General features: G+C 39.6%; 2 protein-coding genes across 3 annotated transcripts in view; one reads left to right on the top strand and one right to left on the bottom strand.

Annotated features, from left to right (window-relative positions):
* Positions 1–7,838, top strand: part of PDE7B (phosphodiesterase 7B) — a 222,620-nt gene extending 214,782 nt beyond the window's left edge. For both annotated transcript variants that reach the window (XM_068551340.1, XM_068551342.1), the window contains exons 11-12: positions 1,804–1,884; positions 7,119–7,838. In XM_068551340.1, the coding sequence (XP_068407441.1) occupies positions 1,804–1,884; positions 7,119–7,357 (320 nt within the window). In that variant the 3' untranslated portion in view covers positions 7,358–7,838. The remainder of the gene's footprint in view (positions 1–1,803; positions 1,885–7,118) is intronic.
* Positions 7,839–10,109: 2,271 nt separating this feature from the next.
* MTFR2 (mitochondrial fission regulator 2) overlaps positions 10,110–18,487 on the bottom strand; it is a 50,233-nt gene continuing 41,855 nt past the window's right edge. Inside the window, exon 8 of the mRNA XM_068551343.1 lies at positions 10,110–10,290. Within this exon, the coding sequence (XP_068407444.1) occupies positions 10,285–10,290 (6 nt within the window). The 3' untranslated portion in view covers positions 10,110–10,284. The remainder of the gene's footprint in view (positions 10,291–18,487) is intronic.

Below are 18,487 nucleotides of genomic sequence, written 5' to 3'. Positions count from 1 at the left end.
GATAGAGATAGGGTATTAAGAGGTACAAACTTCTAGGTATAAAATAAATAAGGTACAAGGATGTGGCACTTCCCTAGTGGTCCAGTGGTTAAGACTCCGTGCTTCCACTGCAGGGGGCGCAGGTTTGATCCCTGGTCAGGGAACTAAGATCCCACATGCCGTGTGGCCAAAAAAAACAACAAAATAAAGATAAATATTAAATTTTTTTTAAAAGGTACAAGGATGTAATGTACAGCACAGGGAATATAGCCAATATTTTATAATAACTTTAAATGAAGTATAATCTATAAAAATATTGAACCACTATGTTGTACACCTAAAACGAATATAATATTGTAAATCAACTATTCTTCAATTAAAAAAAAAAAATGAAAGAAAGAAACCAGACCAGAGTCAGGCAGAGTGAAAGTAGGGAAAATAGATGTTTCAACAGAGGAATAAACAGGATTTGCTTCCTCAATACAGAGGGTAGAGGGAAGGAAAAATCAAAGACAACTCCTCCAAAGTGTCAGACTTAACTGAAAAATCACTATTAACAGAACTATGGAGGTGAGGAGTAAAACCAACTTTAGGAGAATTCATTTTAATATTAAATGGTGCCATGCCCTGCCCTCAGAAGGCTATTATCATCTGACTTCCCTGAACTCCTCAGTTAAGCCAAAGGGAGTTCCTCACATCAGTTTTGAGAATCACGAGGGCCCGAGAGACCATGGGAGCCATGGCTACAGTCTTAGGGAAAATGACGGAAAAGTGGCATCTCAAAAGATCCTAGCTCAATGGTTAAGTGCAGACCCTCTGAAGCCAGACTTTCTGGGTTGGAATCCAGGTTCCCCTCTTCACTGGCAGAAGGACCTTAGGTCAACATACTTCCCTATGCTTCATCTCAATTTCTGCATCTGTAGAATGGGGGTTATAGTGAGGTTGCTATGAGGATTAAATTAATTAAATAGGTAAAATGCTTAGAACGTGCCTGACACACAGTAAGCATGATATAAATGTTATGTGTTTCTCTCCTCTAGTTTAGAGGAGTGCACTCACAACTGTGAACTCAGCTAATGTTTCTGAGACCCAGCTTCTGTACTGATTAACCAGATTGTTTTTCCCAACGAAATAATTATGCACAATTTTTCACCTTCAGGAAGAATTGATAAAATACTTTGATAAAGCTTTGCATGATGTATTTCTCTTTTGATCTAGCTGATGGAGACATTAAAAAGAAAGATCATCCTGAGCTTTATACTTTCTTTAACCTTCATTTACACTAAGTAAAACTCTAAGGAGTCAGAATGAAAGATACCAGACCCTTATTTTGGATTAATTTTGTAGCTACAGAGATGCTCTTCAAATGAGATATTTCTACTTCCTCTTCCCGATTTCCTGCCTACTAATTATTCCCGGTTGTTCAGGTGAAACCAGATGAGGGTCAGGCAGAGTGAAAGGAGGGGAAAAGCATAAAACCTGTTTTCTTAATCTGCAACTTAAAACCAGAACTTCCATCTCATATTAGGAAATTGGCCATTCGTTTTCTTGTTTTTACAGATTTTTGTTCAAAAGTTTATTCTAATCCCAGAGCATACCTATTTACAATGAGCCTATTGTAAATGATCGTCGATACTCTGATATTTTAAATTTTCGCAGAAGCTACCAGAGCAGAGCAGAGCCAGTTGTTGCTAAAGGGTTCCTAGTGATAAGGCAGGGAACAGTAATTCCCAGATAACTTCTTCCAACTAGATCATTAAAACTATCAACACTCATTCTTATAGGTTCTTGATTACCAATGTGTTTCTTCTTTTTTCTTCTTAGGTGACCTTGAACAGAAATTTGAACTGGAAATCAGTCCTCTTTGCAATCAACAGAAAGATTCAATCCCTAGTATACAAATTGGTGAGTCGAATTCAATTTTAATTTTAAATGAATAGTTTCAGCACCTCTGCTAAGAGTCACTAAGAAGATCTACACACAGCTTTCTCAAGATCCAAACTAGAGGTTTAATCAATGGCCCTTTGAATGGCTGAGTCCAAATGAACACTCTAGTCATGACTAATTACCAACTGAGATGAAAAATAGGGTAAAGGCTTTGTTATAGACCCTTAATAACTAACCTGTATTAACTTTGTAGTTCAGAATTGAATCAAAACCAAATGAGTAGAGTAAAGTAACAAGAATCACCTATTGGCTGCTGAAGATCGGATTAGCTCACACTCTCTTTAGGACATGAAGGGTGGGAAGTCTGCAGCTCAGGATCCTTCCAATTTGGTCATTACCCTTCATCCTCAATGCTCAATACTAGGGGCTTGGTCCCAGGGCCCAGGCCCCACCAGCCATGTGACATGGGATCCCATGCTTCTCTAGTCTTCACTTCAAAATGGATTTTAAGTCTCATTCTCTTAGGACCACACTCTCAAGTGTCAATTGCAATAAACTGTTAAACGGTGATATTAATGCCTCTAAAATAATTGTTTGTTTCTATCACTCCTTGAAACACTCTACCAATTCCATCTACGTTTAAAGCAAGTCTTTCTTTTCCTTGCAGTTCCCTCCAATTAAAACCAAACTCAGTTGATGGACACTTAGGTTGCTTCCATGTCCTGGCTATTGTAAATAGAGCTGCAATGAACATTGTGGTACATGACTCTTTTTGAATTATGGTTTTCTCAGGGTATATGGCCAGTAGTGGGATTGCTGGGTCATATGTTAGTTCTATTTTTAGTATTTTAAGGAACCTCCATACTGTTCTCCATAGTGGCTGTATCAATTTACATTCCCACCAACAGTGCAAGAGGGTTCCCTTTTCTCCACAGCCTCTCCAGCATTTATTGTTTGTAGATATTTTTAATGATGATGGCCATCTGACCGGTGTGAGATGATATCTCATTGTAGTTTTGATTTGCATTTCTCTAATGATTAGTGATGTTGAGCATTCTTTCATGTGTTTGTTGGCAATCTGTGTATCTTCTTTGGAGAAATGTCTATTTAGGTCTTCTGCCCATTTTTGGATTGGGTTGTTTGTTTTATTGATACTGAGCTGCATGAGCTGCTTGTGTATTTTGGAGATTAATCCTTTGTCATTTGCTTCGTTTGCCAATATTTTCTCCCATTCTGAGGGCTCTCTTTTCGTCTTGTTTATGGTTTCCTTTGCTGTGCAAAAGCTTTTAAGTTTCATTAGGTCCCACTTGTTTATTTTTGTTTTTATTTCCATTTCTCTAGGAGGTGGGTCAAAAAGGATCTTGCTGTGATTTATGTCATAGAGTGTTCTACCTATGTTTTCCTCTAAGAGTTTTATAGTGTCTGGCCTTACATTTAGGTCTTTAATCCATTTTGAGTTTATTTTTGTATACAGTGTTGGGGAGTGTTCTAATTTCATTCTTTTACATGTAGCTATCCAGTTTTCCCAGCACCACTTATTGAAGAGGCTGTCTTTTCTCCATTGTATATTCTTGCCTCCTTTATCAAAGATAAGGTGACCATATGTGTGTGGGTTTATCTCTGGGCTTTATATCCTGTTCCATTGGTCTATATTTCTGTTTTTGTGCCAGTACCATACTGTCTTGATTACTGTATCTTCGTAGTATAGTCTGAAGTCCGGGAGCCTGATTCCTCCAGCTCTGTTTTTCTTTCTCAAGATTGCTTTGGCTATTCGGGGTCTTTTGTGTTTCCATACAAATTGTAAAATTTTTTGTTCTAGTTCTGTGAAAAATGCCATTGATAGTTTGACAGGGATTCCATTGAATCTGTAGATTGCTTTGGGTAATATAAAAAAAAAAATAAATGAAATAGATAACTAATAAGAACCTGCTGTATAAAAAATAAATAAATAAATAAAATGTTAAAAATAAAAACATGTTGCCACATAAGTGAAATACAGCAGTTAAAGGCTGCATGTTAATTTCAAGATTTGTTAGAGCAGAGATAATAAACTTAAAAAAAAAAAAAAAAAACCTCAGAACTTTAACTCTTTTACTTATAAACTATGGCCCTGACATGTACCAGTTCATGTTTTTCACCAGTTCCCACAGACCTCAGACAGCTTAACACATTCAGCTTAAACCTCTGCAAGCTCAAGGCTTAATGCCTGGAGATTGGGAGCGAAAGGGGCACCTGAAAACATCAGTTGAAAATTGAGAAAACCAGAGCCAGTTAGAATGATATGCTTCCAATTACTGAGTGTCAAATTGAATCCACAGTCCCATAAAAGAGTCACAAAGTCAACCTAAGGAAATAGGAACAAAATCTATCTAGTTTAAAAAATTTGAAGGGAATATACAAATGTTAAAACTGATGTGTTGGAACTCTGAGATTATTGGTGATCTTTTTTTTTTCCAAATTGCCCTTAATATTGTTACGTTCTTTTTACGATTAAGCCGATTCCTCCACCTTAAAAAGGGAGAGGGGTGTTGTTATAAAAAATAAAACCCTGCAAGAAACCAGAGCAGATGAAGCTACAGAACTGCAGGGGAGGGGGAAGGGCATCAACATCAACAGAAATGCAGCCTCAGCCTCTTTGGATCCAATGCCCTAACAAGTTGGAAATTCTGCAGATGTGATTCAAAAGGAATAGACCCTGAACCAAAATCCTAATCCTGGGACCCAGCTTGTTAAATTCTGGCCAGAAAGAAATTTGCCAGGCACCTGTTGTTAAAGACATTTTGAGCCCCCAGAGAAAAGCATTCACATTATTAAGCACACAACCTAGATTTTCAAGACAGACTTGATTTCAGAGATTCTATTCTCTTGTTGTCATGAGAACACACTTATTTTGTCAGATCATATGTCCTGATTTTCAGCTCAGGAAAATGTGGTTACCATAGATACCTGTTTTTAAAATGGGATGGGGATTGAGTGAAAAGGAAAATCCCATGGATGCTACACCAGCACACCAATAAAGAGAAAGAGGTGATTGATAATAAAACAACCCTTAGTAGATAAATCTTTCGGTCTCTGTTCCACATCTCCCAGCTCTGTAGATTCAAGGCTGGGAGGTGTGGTGTGCAGAGGTAGATCAGGCTGAACTGGAAAAACCCAAATAGATCAACAGAATCTAATGGGAACTGTGGGCTCCAGGCTCCCAGACAAAGATTTTTCCAGTGGGTGCTAAATAATGCAGCTAGTTCCTCTGTTCTGATTCCCCTGGGACTGAAAAATGTCCCCTCTCTTTTTCCTTTCCCAATCCACAGTGAGGATTTCCTGAGTGCCATCTCAGGCTTAGACCTGATTTTCTGTTTAAGTAATTCATATTTACCCAAGTGAGACAGGGATTTAATATCCACCCCCCCCCACCCATATTCCTCCCCTCTCCCCATCAAACTCTACATTTTAAAAAGAAGGCATTAAATCAAATGAATCTCTAATTGGTGCAGCCTATAGAAAGATGAGGAGAAAGAGGCTTTCCTTCAATCCCTGTGTACTCCGAAGCCATCATTTCTCCCCTGCCCCACTCCCACCACTCCAGGAAGACAATATCCCGGCAAAGTCAGGCTCTACATCGCTTGAATAGAAGCGGGAGGTTTGCACAAATACACAAGGAACCTATGGGGTAGGCTCCCAAATCTGATCGTGCAGAAGCCTTTCTTCATGTGAAAAACTGCCTCATGGAGTTTCTTCAGACTTTAAAATCACTCTTCTATCTATCTCCTATAAGAGGTCTTTATATCTGACGAGTAGAAATACAGAGGTGTAATTCCAGAGTAATTTCAGGAAGAAAATGAGTTGATTTTTAAGTACTGGATTTTTAAATGCGGGATTTGTAACTTTTTTGATCCTTAAGGTAAACCTCATAAATATTCACAACTTAAACTTTAGAATACTATAATATTGCACACTATCTTTTTAGATACCTAATATCTAATCTCTCTTGAGATGAAAGATATCAAAATTAGATATGGAGATTGTGAAGGAGGTGAAGAAAATTCCAGAATAGCAAGCAAGAACATTCCAAAATGAAATCCTTGCTTGCTGACTCCCTGTATAACCTTATCAAGATGTAGACAGTAAGTCACTGGCTTAACCTTCCTCCTCAGGTTCAGGTAATCTAAAATAATCTTATACTATTTAAATCATATTTCACATCTGATGAGATGGTGCAGGCATGTACAATAACATTTTGCTTTGCTGCATTCTTTTTTCATCTCTATAGCATCCTCAAAGGCCAAGTATCTGCTGTTCATCCAACAAAAGGATAATCGAATCAAGCCTTATAATTCACATGCCTGTAAACATACAGGGTTAGTTGTTGGAAGATTTCGTTAGCTGAAAAACACTTGCCTTTTCTCCCCATACCTACATTTCAGGGAAATACAATAAAACCTAAATATATCCAAATTTGTGATGAGTCCAGTTATTCCAGCCTAGACTGGAAGTTATCTTTGCTTTAATAAATCATGTTTAATATGGAAAGCACATTAACAGTGAAACATGGTTAGAAAGCAACAAGTCTAAAATAATTAAGAGAACAGACATGCAAACAAAGAAGTCTCATATCAATCCATCTTATCTAGTCATTCAAGCAGAACTTTTATGCAGGTAAAAATCTGTATTGAAGACGAATGAACTTTTATTACCTACACCTAGTTGTTTAACATAATTGAAAGTAAGACAAAACTGTGAAACGATAATCCTGAAAAAATATCCTACGGGGTAGATGTATGAATTCTTCAGATGGTCTAAATCAACAAGGTGCCCCTTCCTGGTATCATTTGCTGTCTCCTCCCCTCCCCCACCCACCCTCCTTAGTTCTAGCACAAACTTTTTTTTACTTTTTTCTTTATATGTCTTCCCCCTTCTTCAAATAATGATAGCCAATATTTATTGAGTGTTTTTTATGTGCCAGGAGCTTTCTAAGCATCTTCACATGTGTTAGGTCATTTCATTGTCATAACAACCCTATGGGTTTGGTATCCTTCTTAACGCCTTTCTACAACTGCAGAAACTGAGGCCCTGAGAGGCTAGATGCCAAGCCCAAGGTGACATATCCTATGCTTCGACACTGGGGGCAGGGACCACATCGTGGTGGCCTTCTTACCCACGGGCCCAGTCCATCGTGGGCCCAGTCATGTTTGTTAGGGAGGAAGAAGTAGGTCTTACTGCCCTGCTGGTGATGAGCTTGGCCTTGCCTGTTCCAGGTTTCATGACCTACATCGTGGAGCCCCTCTTCCGTGAATGGGCCCGTTTCACAGGACACAGCGCCCTGTCTGAGAGCATGCTAAGCCACCTGGCGCACAACAAAGCCCAGTGGAAGAGGCTGTTGCCCAACCAGCACAGAAGCAGCAGCGGTGGCGGTGGCAGCGGCGGCCCAGACCACGCCGGCCCAGGGATGGCCCAGGCTGAGGAGCAGACCGTGACCGAAGGCGACGCCCCATAGTGCCAGCCAGGCCTGCCCCCTGCTCTGCACACTGAGAATGCCAGCCTCCTCGCGCAGAGGCCTCTGGGAGGGCAGATGCTCTGAGGGGCCCTTGCCGGTAAACCCAGCCCCTCTCTGGGTGTCGTCCTGGGGCTCTTTGGAACGCCACCCTCCTCCCACTCACCTGCCTCCCTCCTTTTTCCAAGTGTACAGAAGCCATCCGTCACCTCAGCATTAGCTGCCGAAATAAGCAACTCCATTCCGCCATGAGGGAGCTGATTCCAGGGGCCGGCTTGGCCCTCGAGGTGAAGACTGGGGAGTAAGAAGGAGGTGCTCCTGCCGTGGGCCCCTCGGGTCCTGGGTCACACTGAGACAGGCGGCACTTCCTAAGTCCAGAGCATTTTTAGCATTGGCCGTTGGACTGCTGATCTGCATGACAAAAACACCAGCATATTTGGAACTCCAAGGATATTGGTTTCAAGTGCAAGAGCACAAATGAGAGCGTGAGAGAAAGTACCTTCTATTTTAATAATAATTATTATTATAAAAATAATAATAAATCTTTTTAACTTTTCTATTTTATGCACTAGACAATGGATCTAAAACTACGGGCAAACATTACTCAATGTACCCAAACTCGAACAGAGGGTTCACTGTTTTCTTACGGACTTTATGCCACTTTGGGTCAGAGATTTGGCATCTTCTCAATTAAGAAACCACGTTTCCTATCCGATCCAAGGGGAAGGTGCTGTACAGTTCATTCCTTTGCACCATTTGCCAATCTGTCTTTTATCGATAACTCAGATTCAGTGACATGTTTATATCCACACCTGTATATTCTCTGTAAATATCAAGCGCTACTGATTCCCATGCCAAAATACATGAGTATTATGGGACTGCTACCTGTATAAACAATGGCACTGTGAACAGAATACTGTTAGTTTTAATACAAGAGAATGCATTTGTAAATATGGTATAGAGTTTATTAATATACTGTTGTTAGCAGATAAAGGCCTTAACTTTAAACATCTTTCATCTTCTGAAAGCTGCCCAACTTAAATCCCCACAGATGTCCTTCTGAACTGCCTTCCCATGTCCACCTTTATGCTTTCCAGCTAAGGTCACAAAGCAAAACTGAATAAAGTCTTTGAGGAAATATTTTGGAAACTTCACACGCATTCCACTTGAGACCATAGTGTTTAATCTGTGGCACCAAGCATTGTTTCCTCAGATGAACAAGACCCTTCAGCAAGCCTGAAGTCACTTTCAACACAGCAATGTTGCACTCTTTTAACAAGCCAGCTGATAAGCTTGTGTTTATACGACTCTTGTCATGGACATGGCAGTGTGTCAGCCTCGCGGGACACACAGCAGGTCTCACAAACCTTCCGTGACCCTGTCATCTATCCATCAGGGACTTCCGTGCTCCCCTAGCACACTGTCGTCTGTTCTGGCTACAGTACCAAAGCATCTTTGGTTTATGGTTGGCGTGCATTTCTTTGGTTTATGGTTGGCGTGCATTTCTTTGGTGTCAATAGTAACTGGATTTTCCTTTTTCCTTCATTTCATGTGAACAACTACGCAACTGTTTAGCAGACGTTAACATAATTTAAGGATAGAAAATATTTCAGTTGTCTGATAGAATTTACCTTCCTGGGCAGGTTTTTGTTGCCATTTTTTCTGCATATACTTGGCCGGAAAATCAATTTGTTACAGCATTCTTCTCTAGTCAGCTAAACTCTGTGCATTGAACCTTTTCTTTAGAAGTTCTAGCATAACTAATGTTAGATGAAAATTGGCAATGCCCCCTTTCTTTTTACCTTAAACAATGTGGTAGTGGGAGAATGATACTATGATTGTTTCTGCCACTATCAAGGTGTTTCGCAAGCTGATAGAACGTCAGCTAACTAACTCTCACTTCCTAAGTGCAACTCTTTTTTTTTTTTCTTTCCTCCTAACGTACAAGTGAAATGTTAGAAACTTGACTGGATTGTATTAAGTTCCTGCAGAAAGACCGAGGCTTTCAGAATAAAGGTTTAGAGGAAATTTGGAAAGTTGGTTGTACTTTCACTAAAGCAGAAGAGATTGTCAGATGGTACTAAAGAAAGTGTGAAAACTTCATGAAATGGGTGGATGATAAGTTGAAATTATTGATATGGGTAAGAGAGGAAGTTGTGAAAACTTAACACTAACTTTGGGTTTTTTCCTGTAATAACTATGAACTGACACATGATTTTTTATTGCTTTAATACTCTGAAGCTCTCAGCTTGGTGAAGCCCCAAAAGAGAAAGTATTGAATGTATTTCTGCTTCCAAACCTCTCTTATTTTGGTTTGGTTTGGGCTTTTGAGTAGTCTCTGTTTTTAATGTACATGAGATCAAATCAAGGAAAGCAATTACTGGGGAAGATACAGTAGAGATAAGAAAGAAGATGCTATTTTAGCTAATGGAGCCTCTACTTTGAGTTTAGGAAATGGACTTTGTTTAAACTATATTTATATAATAATTTAAATAAATAAGACTGGACGCGGTTTTAGTAGTTCCAAATTTATAGGACAAAAGTGTATTAGGTCTTGAAGAAGAGCTCACAGAGAAAACTACCAAATATCTAACAGTTAAGCCTATGAAGCAGCTACTAGTACAATAAAAATTTGAAGTAAAATGAGATGTGATGCATAAACTAGATACATTTGTCTCCTTCTTGCAACCATCTGGAGATTTCTTGAGTTTCTCATTTTTTGACAAAAAAAAAAAAAAAAAGAAAAAGAATATGAAAACTCTTTTTTTTTCCTGCCTACTGGTGGCTCTCTAGCAATATTTCAATAGAAGGTGTCAGTGTCCAGTTACTAGTTAAGACACAGCTGTTGGATCATCCGTGGACTTTATCTTCACATTCTTTTTCTCTTAGTCCCTGGACCATCACGAGCTGACTTCCCGAGTTTAATTCCTTCAGTGCTTGAGAAGAAAGGAATCAAAAAGCTATTTTTAGTAAGTGAAAGCTAAAGTTAAAATCAAATTAAGAGAGAGAGAATAGATATCACTGCCAGGCCTGATAGGCAAAGCCTTTTTCTTTTTACAGCACCTGTGAACAGTCAGAACCTTGTTCCTGGAACGCTGACCTCCCCATAACTCCCTGCTAGGCTGAGTGAAAATCCTGCTCTGTTTCTACCTGCCTAAGGCTTCCCGCAATGGGACGTGGAGCGTGTCCTGCAAAGCTGTCACCAGGTAGTGCTTCCTACAAGCCACAGACTTGTTTTGTAACCTTTTCTGATGTTGAATCAGATCTGCTCACTGATTTGAACATTGGTTATGAGCTTGTAGCTCACTGTATTTCTTATGCTTTGTTCTTTTACGCAAACCCTTACAATTGTGTTGTTTTGTGTACACACGTGAGGTTTGGGGAAAAAAAAAAAAACACACCTTGTGAGTTTTTGCTCAAAATGTGGCCGAAATATCCATTGGCATGTCTAGATAAACAATTAAAAATAAAGATAATTTCTTAAAAATATTGCAATATGAAAATATTCTGATTCTCACCAGGTAACATGTTACCAGCCAACCAATCAGATTCAAGGTCAAGGTCAAGAGCACAGATGCAGCCGTGGTCCACGGGACTCATTCCACCAGGGGCTGCAGAAACAGCCATGTCCATGAAGCCATCATTTGCCAGTTAGTACCAAGACAGGGAAAAAGGGCCACCATTCAGCTCTGCATTTCCCCTGAGTCCTGATATTCTTCTGACCCACATTTGTCAAATTCATAGATGAATGAGAATGAGGTACAATGTTTTAGGTTGGGGAAACATAGTGGACTTAACTTGTGAAAACTGTGGTCTTGCATTTCAGGATTGGAAGCCAGCAAGAACAATAGAACAGTTCAGTCAGGACAACTGAGTGTCTAAATCTATCTGGAAATAGAGGAGAAAAAAAAAAACCCACCACCCATGGTTCCCAGAAACAGTCTTGTATCTTTACATAGTGTCCTCATATTCATTTTGCTAAGATTTGTATTCAGAATCTCACTGATTCCCTAATGCTTCCCCATGTCTGAATGCAAAGTCACTTTTTTCATTTGTCCGCACTCCATATCATCCAATCAAAATCAAAAGTGGGACCCCAGTGGTTTCCCAAGTAAAGGTCAGACATGACTTTCAAATGTACCCAGGAACCTAGCAGACACATCATCAAATAGGCCAAGCCTATGTAAGCAATTGAATTTAAATCAATGAATTTTTTTTTAAAGAAAAATCTTTTATTGCAATAAATATAGTATATGCTGTTTCATACCCAAGAAGCAAAATAGAGCTATTTATTCGTATTTATATTTAAAGTATATTTTTAAAGAATAGTTCAATTGGCAAATTTTTATTATACAATCTTAAATATTAATATTAAAAATGACAGAAGAAAATATCTTAAATGTGAAAGTCTACGTGGTGCCAATAAGCAAAATATTTTGTAGTGTCCTTTAATCTGTTTTGTGTGTGTGTGTGTGTGTGTGTGTGTGTGTGAATTTCCATAATACAGAAAAACACTGGCATTCGTTCTTCTCTTTGGTAATGTATGTTCATTTGTGTAAAACTGTAAATTTCAACAAACAATATTTGTTGCTTTCAGTCTCTCACAAAAGATCTTTTTATTTACATGTAGAAACGTAAGCAAGTAAGTGTATTTGTACAAGCTGGTTTGCTATGTCACACAGTCAAAAATTTGGAAAACAATTCACTAAAAAGAAATTTCCGTTTGACAATTGTTAACTCCTGTAGAATCTTATGAGACCATGGTCTTTCAAGTCAAGGGTCTATATTCGTTTCAGCTTACTGCAACATTGCTTGATTTAAACTTCGTCATGATTGCAACATTGGTCACTGCCATAAAGTAGGAAATTCAAGGGAAAAAAGAATCTATTGTGTAAAAGGCATTGACCTAGGATTGTTAACACACACATGAACTATACAGGGATAAGTAAAAGCAAATGCCATCTGGGCAGTCAGAGTGATTCCATAACTGTGTAACCTTACCCCAATGAAAACAGGATTGGAAAAATTAGGACTATCACAACCAAAGTCAGTAACCTTGTGAGATCAGCAAGCCACAAATGCCTTTTCTGCATTGGAAATTGGAATAATGTAAATCAACAAATATTGATTGAGGATCTACTATGTGCCAGAGGTTGCACTAGATACTTGGGATATAAAAAGACCCAATCCCTCCAGAGCGTTCAGACTTGTGTCAGAGATTGGCATTACCAGTGAACTCTTCTTAGAGATTTCATGAGGACATCTGTGAGGGCTTACCTCCTGGAGAACAACGTAATATAGTGCAGATAAGATGTAGAGACAAAAGTGGTCCCAATCTTGGTTCTGTCACTAACATATTCTGTGACTTCAGGCAAGTTACTGAACCTCTACCAAATTATTTCTAGACAATAATGGTTTTTTTATGGTTTGGGTGTTGTTTCTGGTTTTGTTACGGCAATTAAAAGAGATTGCATACAAAAAGCACCTAGCACTCTGGTACGTGGTAGGCTTTTCAGAGACGCAAGTTCCCTCCTCTTAAATTATAAGACGCTTTACAAATAGCCGTTCACACGTGGTAAGAATGTGGAGAATATATGGAGAATAATGTAGTAAAGAGATTGCTAGTGATCTTACACGGGGAAGACAAACTCATTTTTATATATTTTTTTAAAACAGATTGATTAGTTTATGTACTCATTTATTGGCAGATTGGGTAAAAAGATTACCCAATGAAAACTCTTGCCTCAGCTACAGCCTACTTTTCTGTTTAGTCCTCTGTATTCTAGAATAGAAGATAGTGTATCTTTCGTTACCAGTCTTGTCAGAAATTTCTGTGAAGGAAACAGCTCCTAAGAACAAAATAAGAGTCACTTATCTCCCTTGCATCTATGCCACCAAAGCCCCAAATCCAGCTGGTGATAGCTCTGGTCCTCTGCGTCAGTCCCCAAAAAGTTTGCTGGGCTTTCACAGGCTCTGCAGGAGCAGGCACGGGCTGGTGCTTCCAGGATACACTTGGTTCACTCATTCACACATCTCCAAATGTGTTCTCAGCTAAAGCTTACTGCCTGCCCTAGAGCAGGACGGAAAGCAGAGGCATTTCCTAACGATGTGTCGGAGGAGGGAGAAGACTCCGTCCTGCCTCCGTGGGAATGTAATAGACAAACATTTGAATAATGACTAAATGAGCTTTTAGCTGTGAAACAGTCCATGATTTTTTTTAAGTAAACCAGAGAGATTATTAGGCAAATTTTAAGTTTTAGCTGATAATGGTTTGCAGATGCATGATTGCCTTGCTTAGTCATCTAAGCAACCGTGTATTTTTTATTTCAATTGCCTGAAATACTTTAAATTCTAGTATTGCAAGTGCTGATTTAATCTCCGATAATTTTTTCCTTTTAAGGAAGTGGTACGGTAGAGTTTCAAAAGTGAAGGCTTTGGAGTCAGACAGACCAGAATTCAAATCCCTCATTATCACACGCTGTTTAACCTCAGGCAGTCAGTTTAACTTCTCTGTGCCTCCATTTCCATAGGTATAAATCTAGAGGAACACCTACCTCCCAGGGCAGTGTGAGGTCAAAATTAGAGGACATAGATAAACATATAGCATGGTTTCTAGCAGAAAGAGGGTACTCAGCAAATATAAATTCTTACATCATTTAAAGAACAAAAATCTACAAAGTGGGAGTTGGGATATGACTTTTGCTTTCTCTAGGTTGTACTTTTTTGTGCAAAAGAAAACACAAGACCCATTAATAGACATTCAGTGTGATTATATTTACAGGTGACCAGTTTGACTATAACACAATCCTTATAATATGGACAAAATATTGTAAAAAATGATTATAGAGGAAGACAGTGTCCCTAGGGTACTAAGGATACACTAATAAGACCAGGGACAAATAAGGAACTGTCTTTTCTGACTGTAAAGTAAGTACTCCTCAGCCCAACCAGAGAGAACCAGTCTGTCAAGCCTTTCCTAGAGGTAATGATAATACCACCTGGTTATTTAGTTAACAAACAAAACTTGATACCCTGTCAAGTTTTTCATGAATTCAATTTATAGCCTATAAATTCTATCCATAGAAATTTCCAGTGGCCCTTCCTCTTGTAATACTAGATTCTGGCCACTGACAGCAGAGGTGGAGAATCCAGGGGAGTCTCTGTAAATAGATGATCCTAAAATAGATTCTCTTCTCCCAAACTATGCTTGATAATGCATATGCTAAAAGATGTTAAGTATTCCTTGAAAAAAAATGGCTTCATAGCCAAAGATATTTGAGAAACAACGGATGAAACGCCGAGGCTCCTCTCCCGCATGCTTCCCTGAACCTCCCATACGCCAATGCACAGCTCCAAGAAGACAATATAAATGATAATGTTTGGATCTAATTTTGGTTTCATATCACGAAGGATTCCTTGACCACAACCCACAATGATCTCCCCGTTTATCATTTGCTTTAGTTTTGTCAGTGATTATTAGTTATTTATTATTGATATGTGTGTGTATTTTCTGCCCAGCTTGAGACTTAATATAACATTGTGGTTAACTTGCTTGAGTTTGTGGCTTGAATTTACCACTTACTAGGTGTCTGACCTTGGGCAAGTTTCCAAACTTTTTGTGCCTCCGTTTCTTTATCAGTAAAATGATGATGATAAAAAATACCTATTTCATAGAGTTTCTGAAGATTGAAAGATTTCATGCATATAAAGCACTTGGGACAGTGCCTGGCACACAGAAAGCACTCAATTAAGTATTAGCAAAACCCAACATCTCCCTCGCCCCCTGATCTACAAGTTCCTTGATAACAGGAATAACTATCCTTTTTAATATATTCTCCACAGTGTAGTACAGAAAGTACAAAACAAATGTTTCTTAAATGAAAAAACATATTTTTGACTGATAAATTGAAAATCATATCAGAACAATATGTTAACATTTAAATCCAAACCAACAAGTTCCTATTGGAGCAATAAATGTCCCGATAATTTGAATGCAGATGTTTTTTGATTCTGCTGATTTCTATCTGGTAGACTTGCTTTGTTTCTAGGAACATGATTTAGGAAGACAACAGGTTTTCTCCTCCCAGTTTATGAGCCTACTCTTCTGAGTGGTGAGGGCAAAGATAATTCCCCTGAAAAAACTTGATGCCCAAAGATTTCTAGTTTTTTTCTATCCAAATAGAAAAAAACCTACAGAAAGACCACTAAATTGCTTCCTTTGCAGAGCTAATAAAAGTCCCCTGTTGTAATACACAATCCAAGAAAAGACAGAGATAAATCCCAACCCTCATCTTTACAAAGGAACATGAGAGCAGCAGATGAATCTCCTATTTTATCTTTGTTTCAAGCACTTGCAATCACACGTAACAAATAACTGACTCCTGCTCTTTTTTTCCCCAGGAAGCAACTACATGTGCATTTTTTAAGTTGTCAGCAAAGTATGCCTAAGGGATCAAAATGAAGGGTCAGTTCTTGGGGTTATTTATCCCTTTCCACTTCCCGCTGTTATATTTTTGTTTGGACCTTTCTAACCAGAGAGTCAGAGTTGACATTTCAATGGACTTTCATCCACACTTGAAGAAAAATAACATAAATGAAAACAAAATACCAACAGTATCACATACTAGCATAAGTGAGAAATATATTCTAGAATTACAGACGAATTTTCAAGTGTTAACTTGACTGATTTGGGGAAGAACAAAAAGTTCTGACAGATCTTCCAATTCTCAGGTTATATAACATGATGTGAAATAGTTCTTAGATGCTTCTACTGACTTTAGTTACTAAAAATGTATCAATCATCCCACTAAAAGTTTACCAAAACATACCTTTTTGCAACTGAAGCTTTCTTGATCTTAAACTCTAATGGGAAGGCTGAGATTTTTTTTTCACTCTGATCAACTTTCACTTTAACAGCAGGTTTCCAGTTCTTAGCATGATTGAGGGAACATTTAACTCTACCAGCCACCTACATAAGAGGCAGGCAGGGGGCTTCCCTGATGGTGCAGTGGTTGAGAATCTGCCTGCTAATGCAGGGGACACGGGTTCGAGCCCTGGTCTGGGAAGATCCCACATGCCGCGGAGCAACTAGGCCCGTGAGCCACAACTACTGAGCCTGCGCGTCTGGAGCTTGTGCTCCGCAACAAGAGAGGCCACAACAATGAGAGGCCCACGCACCACGATGAAGAGTGGCCCCCGCTCGCCGCAACTAGAGAAAGCCCTCGCACAGAAATGAAGACCCAACACAGCCAAAAATAAATAAATAAATAAATAAATAAATCACCTTACTTCAAAAGAAAAAAAAAAAAAAGGCAGGCAGGCAAAGGCCATTGCCCTGAATGGTGATGGTTCAGTCTCTGAACCATCACCATCACACAGTGAATCCCGGAGGCCCCAGTACCAGCCTCTGAGCAAGATGAGATGAGAAGAGCCTCCAATGGGGGAAGCAGCCCACAGAGCAAGGGCCGTGTGCGGGCCTCAGTCTGCGGAGAGTTTGGGTCTGTGCGAGTGTCATGGAAAATTGCCTTGGGATTAAGGGGGAAGGGGAGGACACCTGACTTGAATATGTTAATAAAGTTTTATTGGGGCCAGAAAACAAAGCACGGAGCAAGCAATGACTGGACATAGTCCTTGTTTCTTCCTTGTCATATTTAGAGCTGTTTTAGGGAACACAAAATTTTTACACGTGGTTGGCAAAGGCCCTGACCACATGTCAAGTATATCATTCAACTTTGTCCATATAAAACAAATCACTTGTAAAAAGTGATCTTTGAGGCTTAATTTCGTTTCAGAAACAATAATAATAGAGCCTATTTTGCAGCTTTGGAGTGAGAATTAGAACTAATGTACTCGGAGTGCTTTGCACACTATTTTGTATACTATTGCCACTTAGTAGCTTTTATCAACTAAAAACACTGCTGGAGCTATGTTCCGTTTGCTGCAAGAGGTTATTCAATTCTTCTTCTAACTCAAATGAGGCTGTCGATGGAGACATGAGGCAAGGAGGAGAAACGGCAAGGGGAGTGAGCTTGTATTGATTTTTCTTTAACGTGAAGGAAAATAAGCATTTAAGGAATAACCAAGCAGAAACAAAATTACTACTCCCCTGCTGTATCAGGGTCCTAGGGCTGCTGTAGCAAATTACCACAAGCCGGGTGGCTTAATACAACAGAAATTTATTCTCTCACAGATCCGGAGGCCGAAGCCTGAAACCAAGGTGTTGTTGGAGGCTGCTCCCTCTAAAGGCTCCAGAAAAGAATCCTTTCTCGCCTCTGCTAGCTTCTGGTGGTTTCCAGGTGTTCCTTGGGAAACCAGTCATGAGATCAGGATCCACCCTAACCTAGTCTGACCTCATCTTAACCAATTACGTCTACAAGACCTTATTTCCAAGGAAGGTCACATTCTGAGGTTCTAGGTGGACATTAACGTTGTGGGGAAGGGGGCTGCTGCTCAGCCTTGACACTCCTCACCCATCCACCCTGTGCTTTGCCTCCCACGGCCTCACCCCCACCACACACACACACACACAGCACCTCCACGTCTTCCACATTTCCCCTGAGTGAGGCTACTGGGACAGATTGCTTCAGGTTTGAGATATGGTTGTTTTTGCATATTTGGGGGGAAAGTCTGGAGAAGTCTTAACAGGAAGGAGGATCGAAAGCACATCTTTGTTCCTTTCTCCTATATTCTTCCCTTACTAACTCAGATCTGTCTTAGAAAAAAAAAGTCTTGAAAATCCCTCTAGCATCTGCCATCTGGAGATGACAATGTGAGTTTTCTTCCACATTTCAGCTTCTTCACTCTCATCATCATTAATGTTCCAGATACTCCAATCTATTTATTCATTTATTCTTTTGGAAGCAAAGCAATTTGATGTAAGGACCGATCCAGAAGCGTTGGCCACAGGAGTGGGTAGCTTCAGGACATGGGGGAGAAAGTTAATGTAGATAAGAAACAAAAAGGACCTGGTGGCAGATGAGTTAGCGACTTGGTAATAAAATCGTGACACACAGGATGATGGCAGGACTTGGGGTGAGAAGCCTGGGACCTCTCCAGTAACTGAAATAGAGAATACGGAACGTCAGTGACGGCAGAGACAAGGGGGTGGTACCGCTACATGGCAAGAACCCCAGG

The sequence above is a fragment of the Eschrichtius robustus genome, chromosome 9, assembly GCF_028021215.1.
Source record: "Eschrichtius robustus isolate mEscRob2 chromosome 9, mEscRob2.pri, whole genome shotgun sequence".
Lineage (NCBI taxonomy): Eukaryota > Metazoa > Chordata > Mammalia > Artiodactyla > Eschrichtiidae > Eschrichtius > Eschrichtius robustus.
The sequence above is the reverse complement of the archived record's forward strand: the minus strand, read 5'-3'. Positions and strand labels throughout refer to the sequence as shown.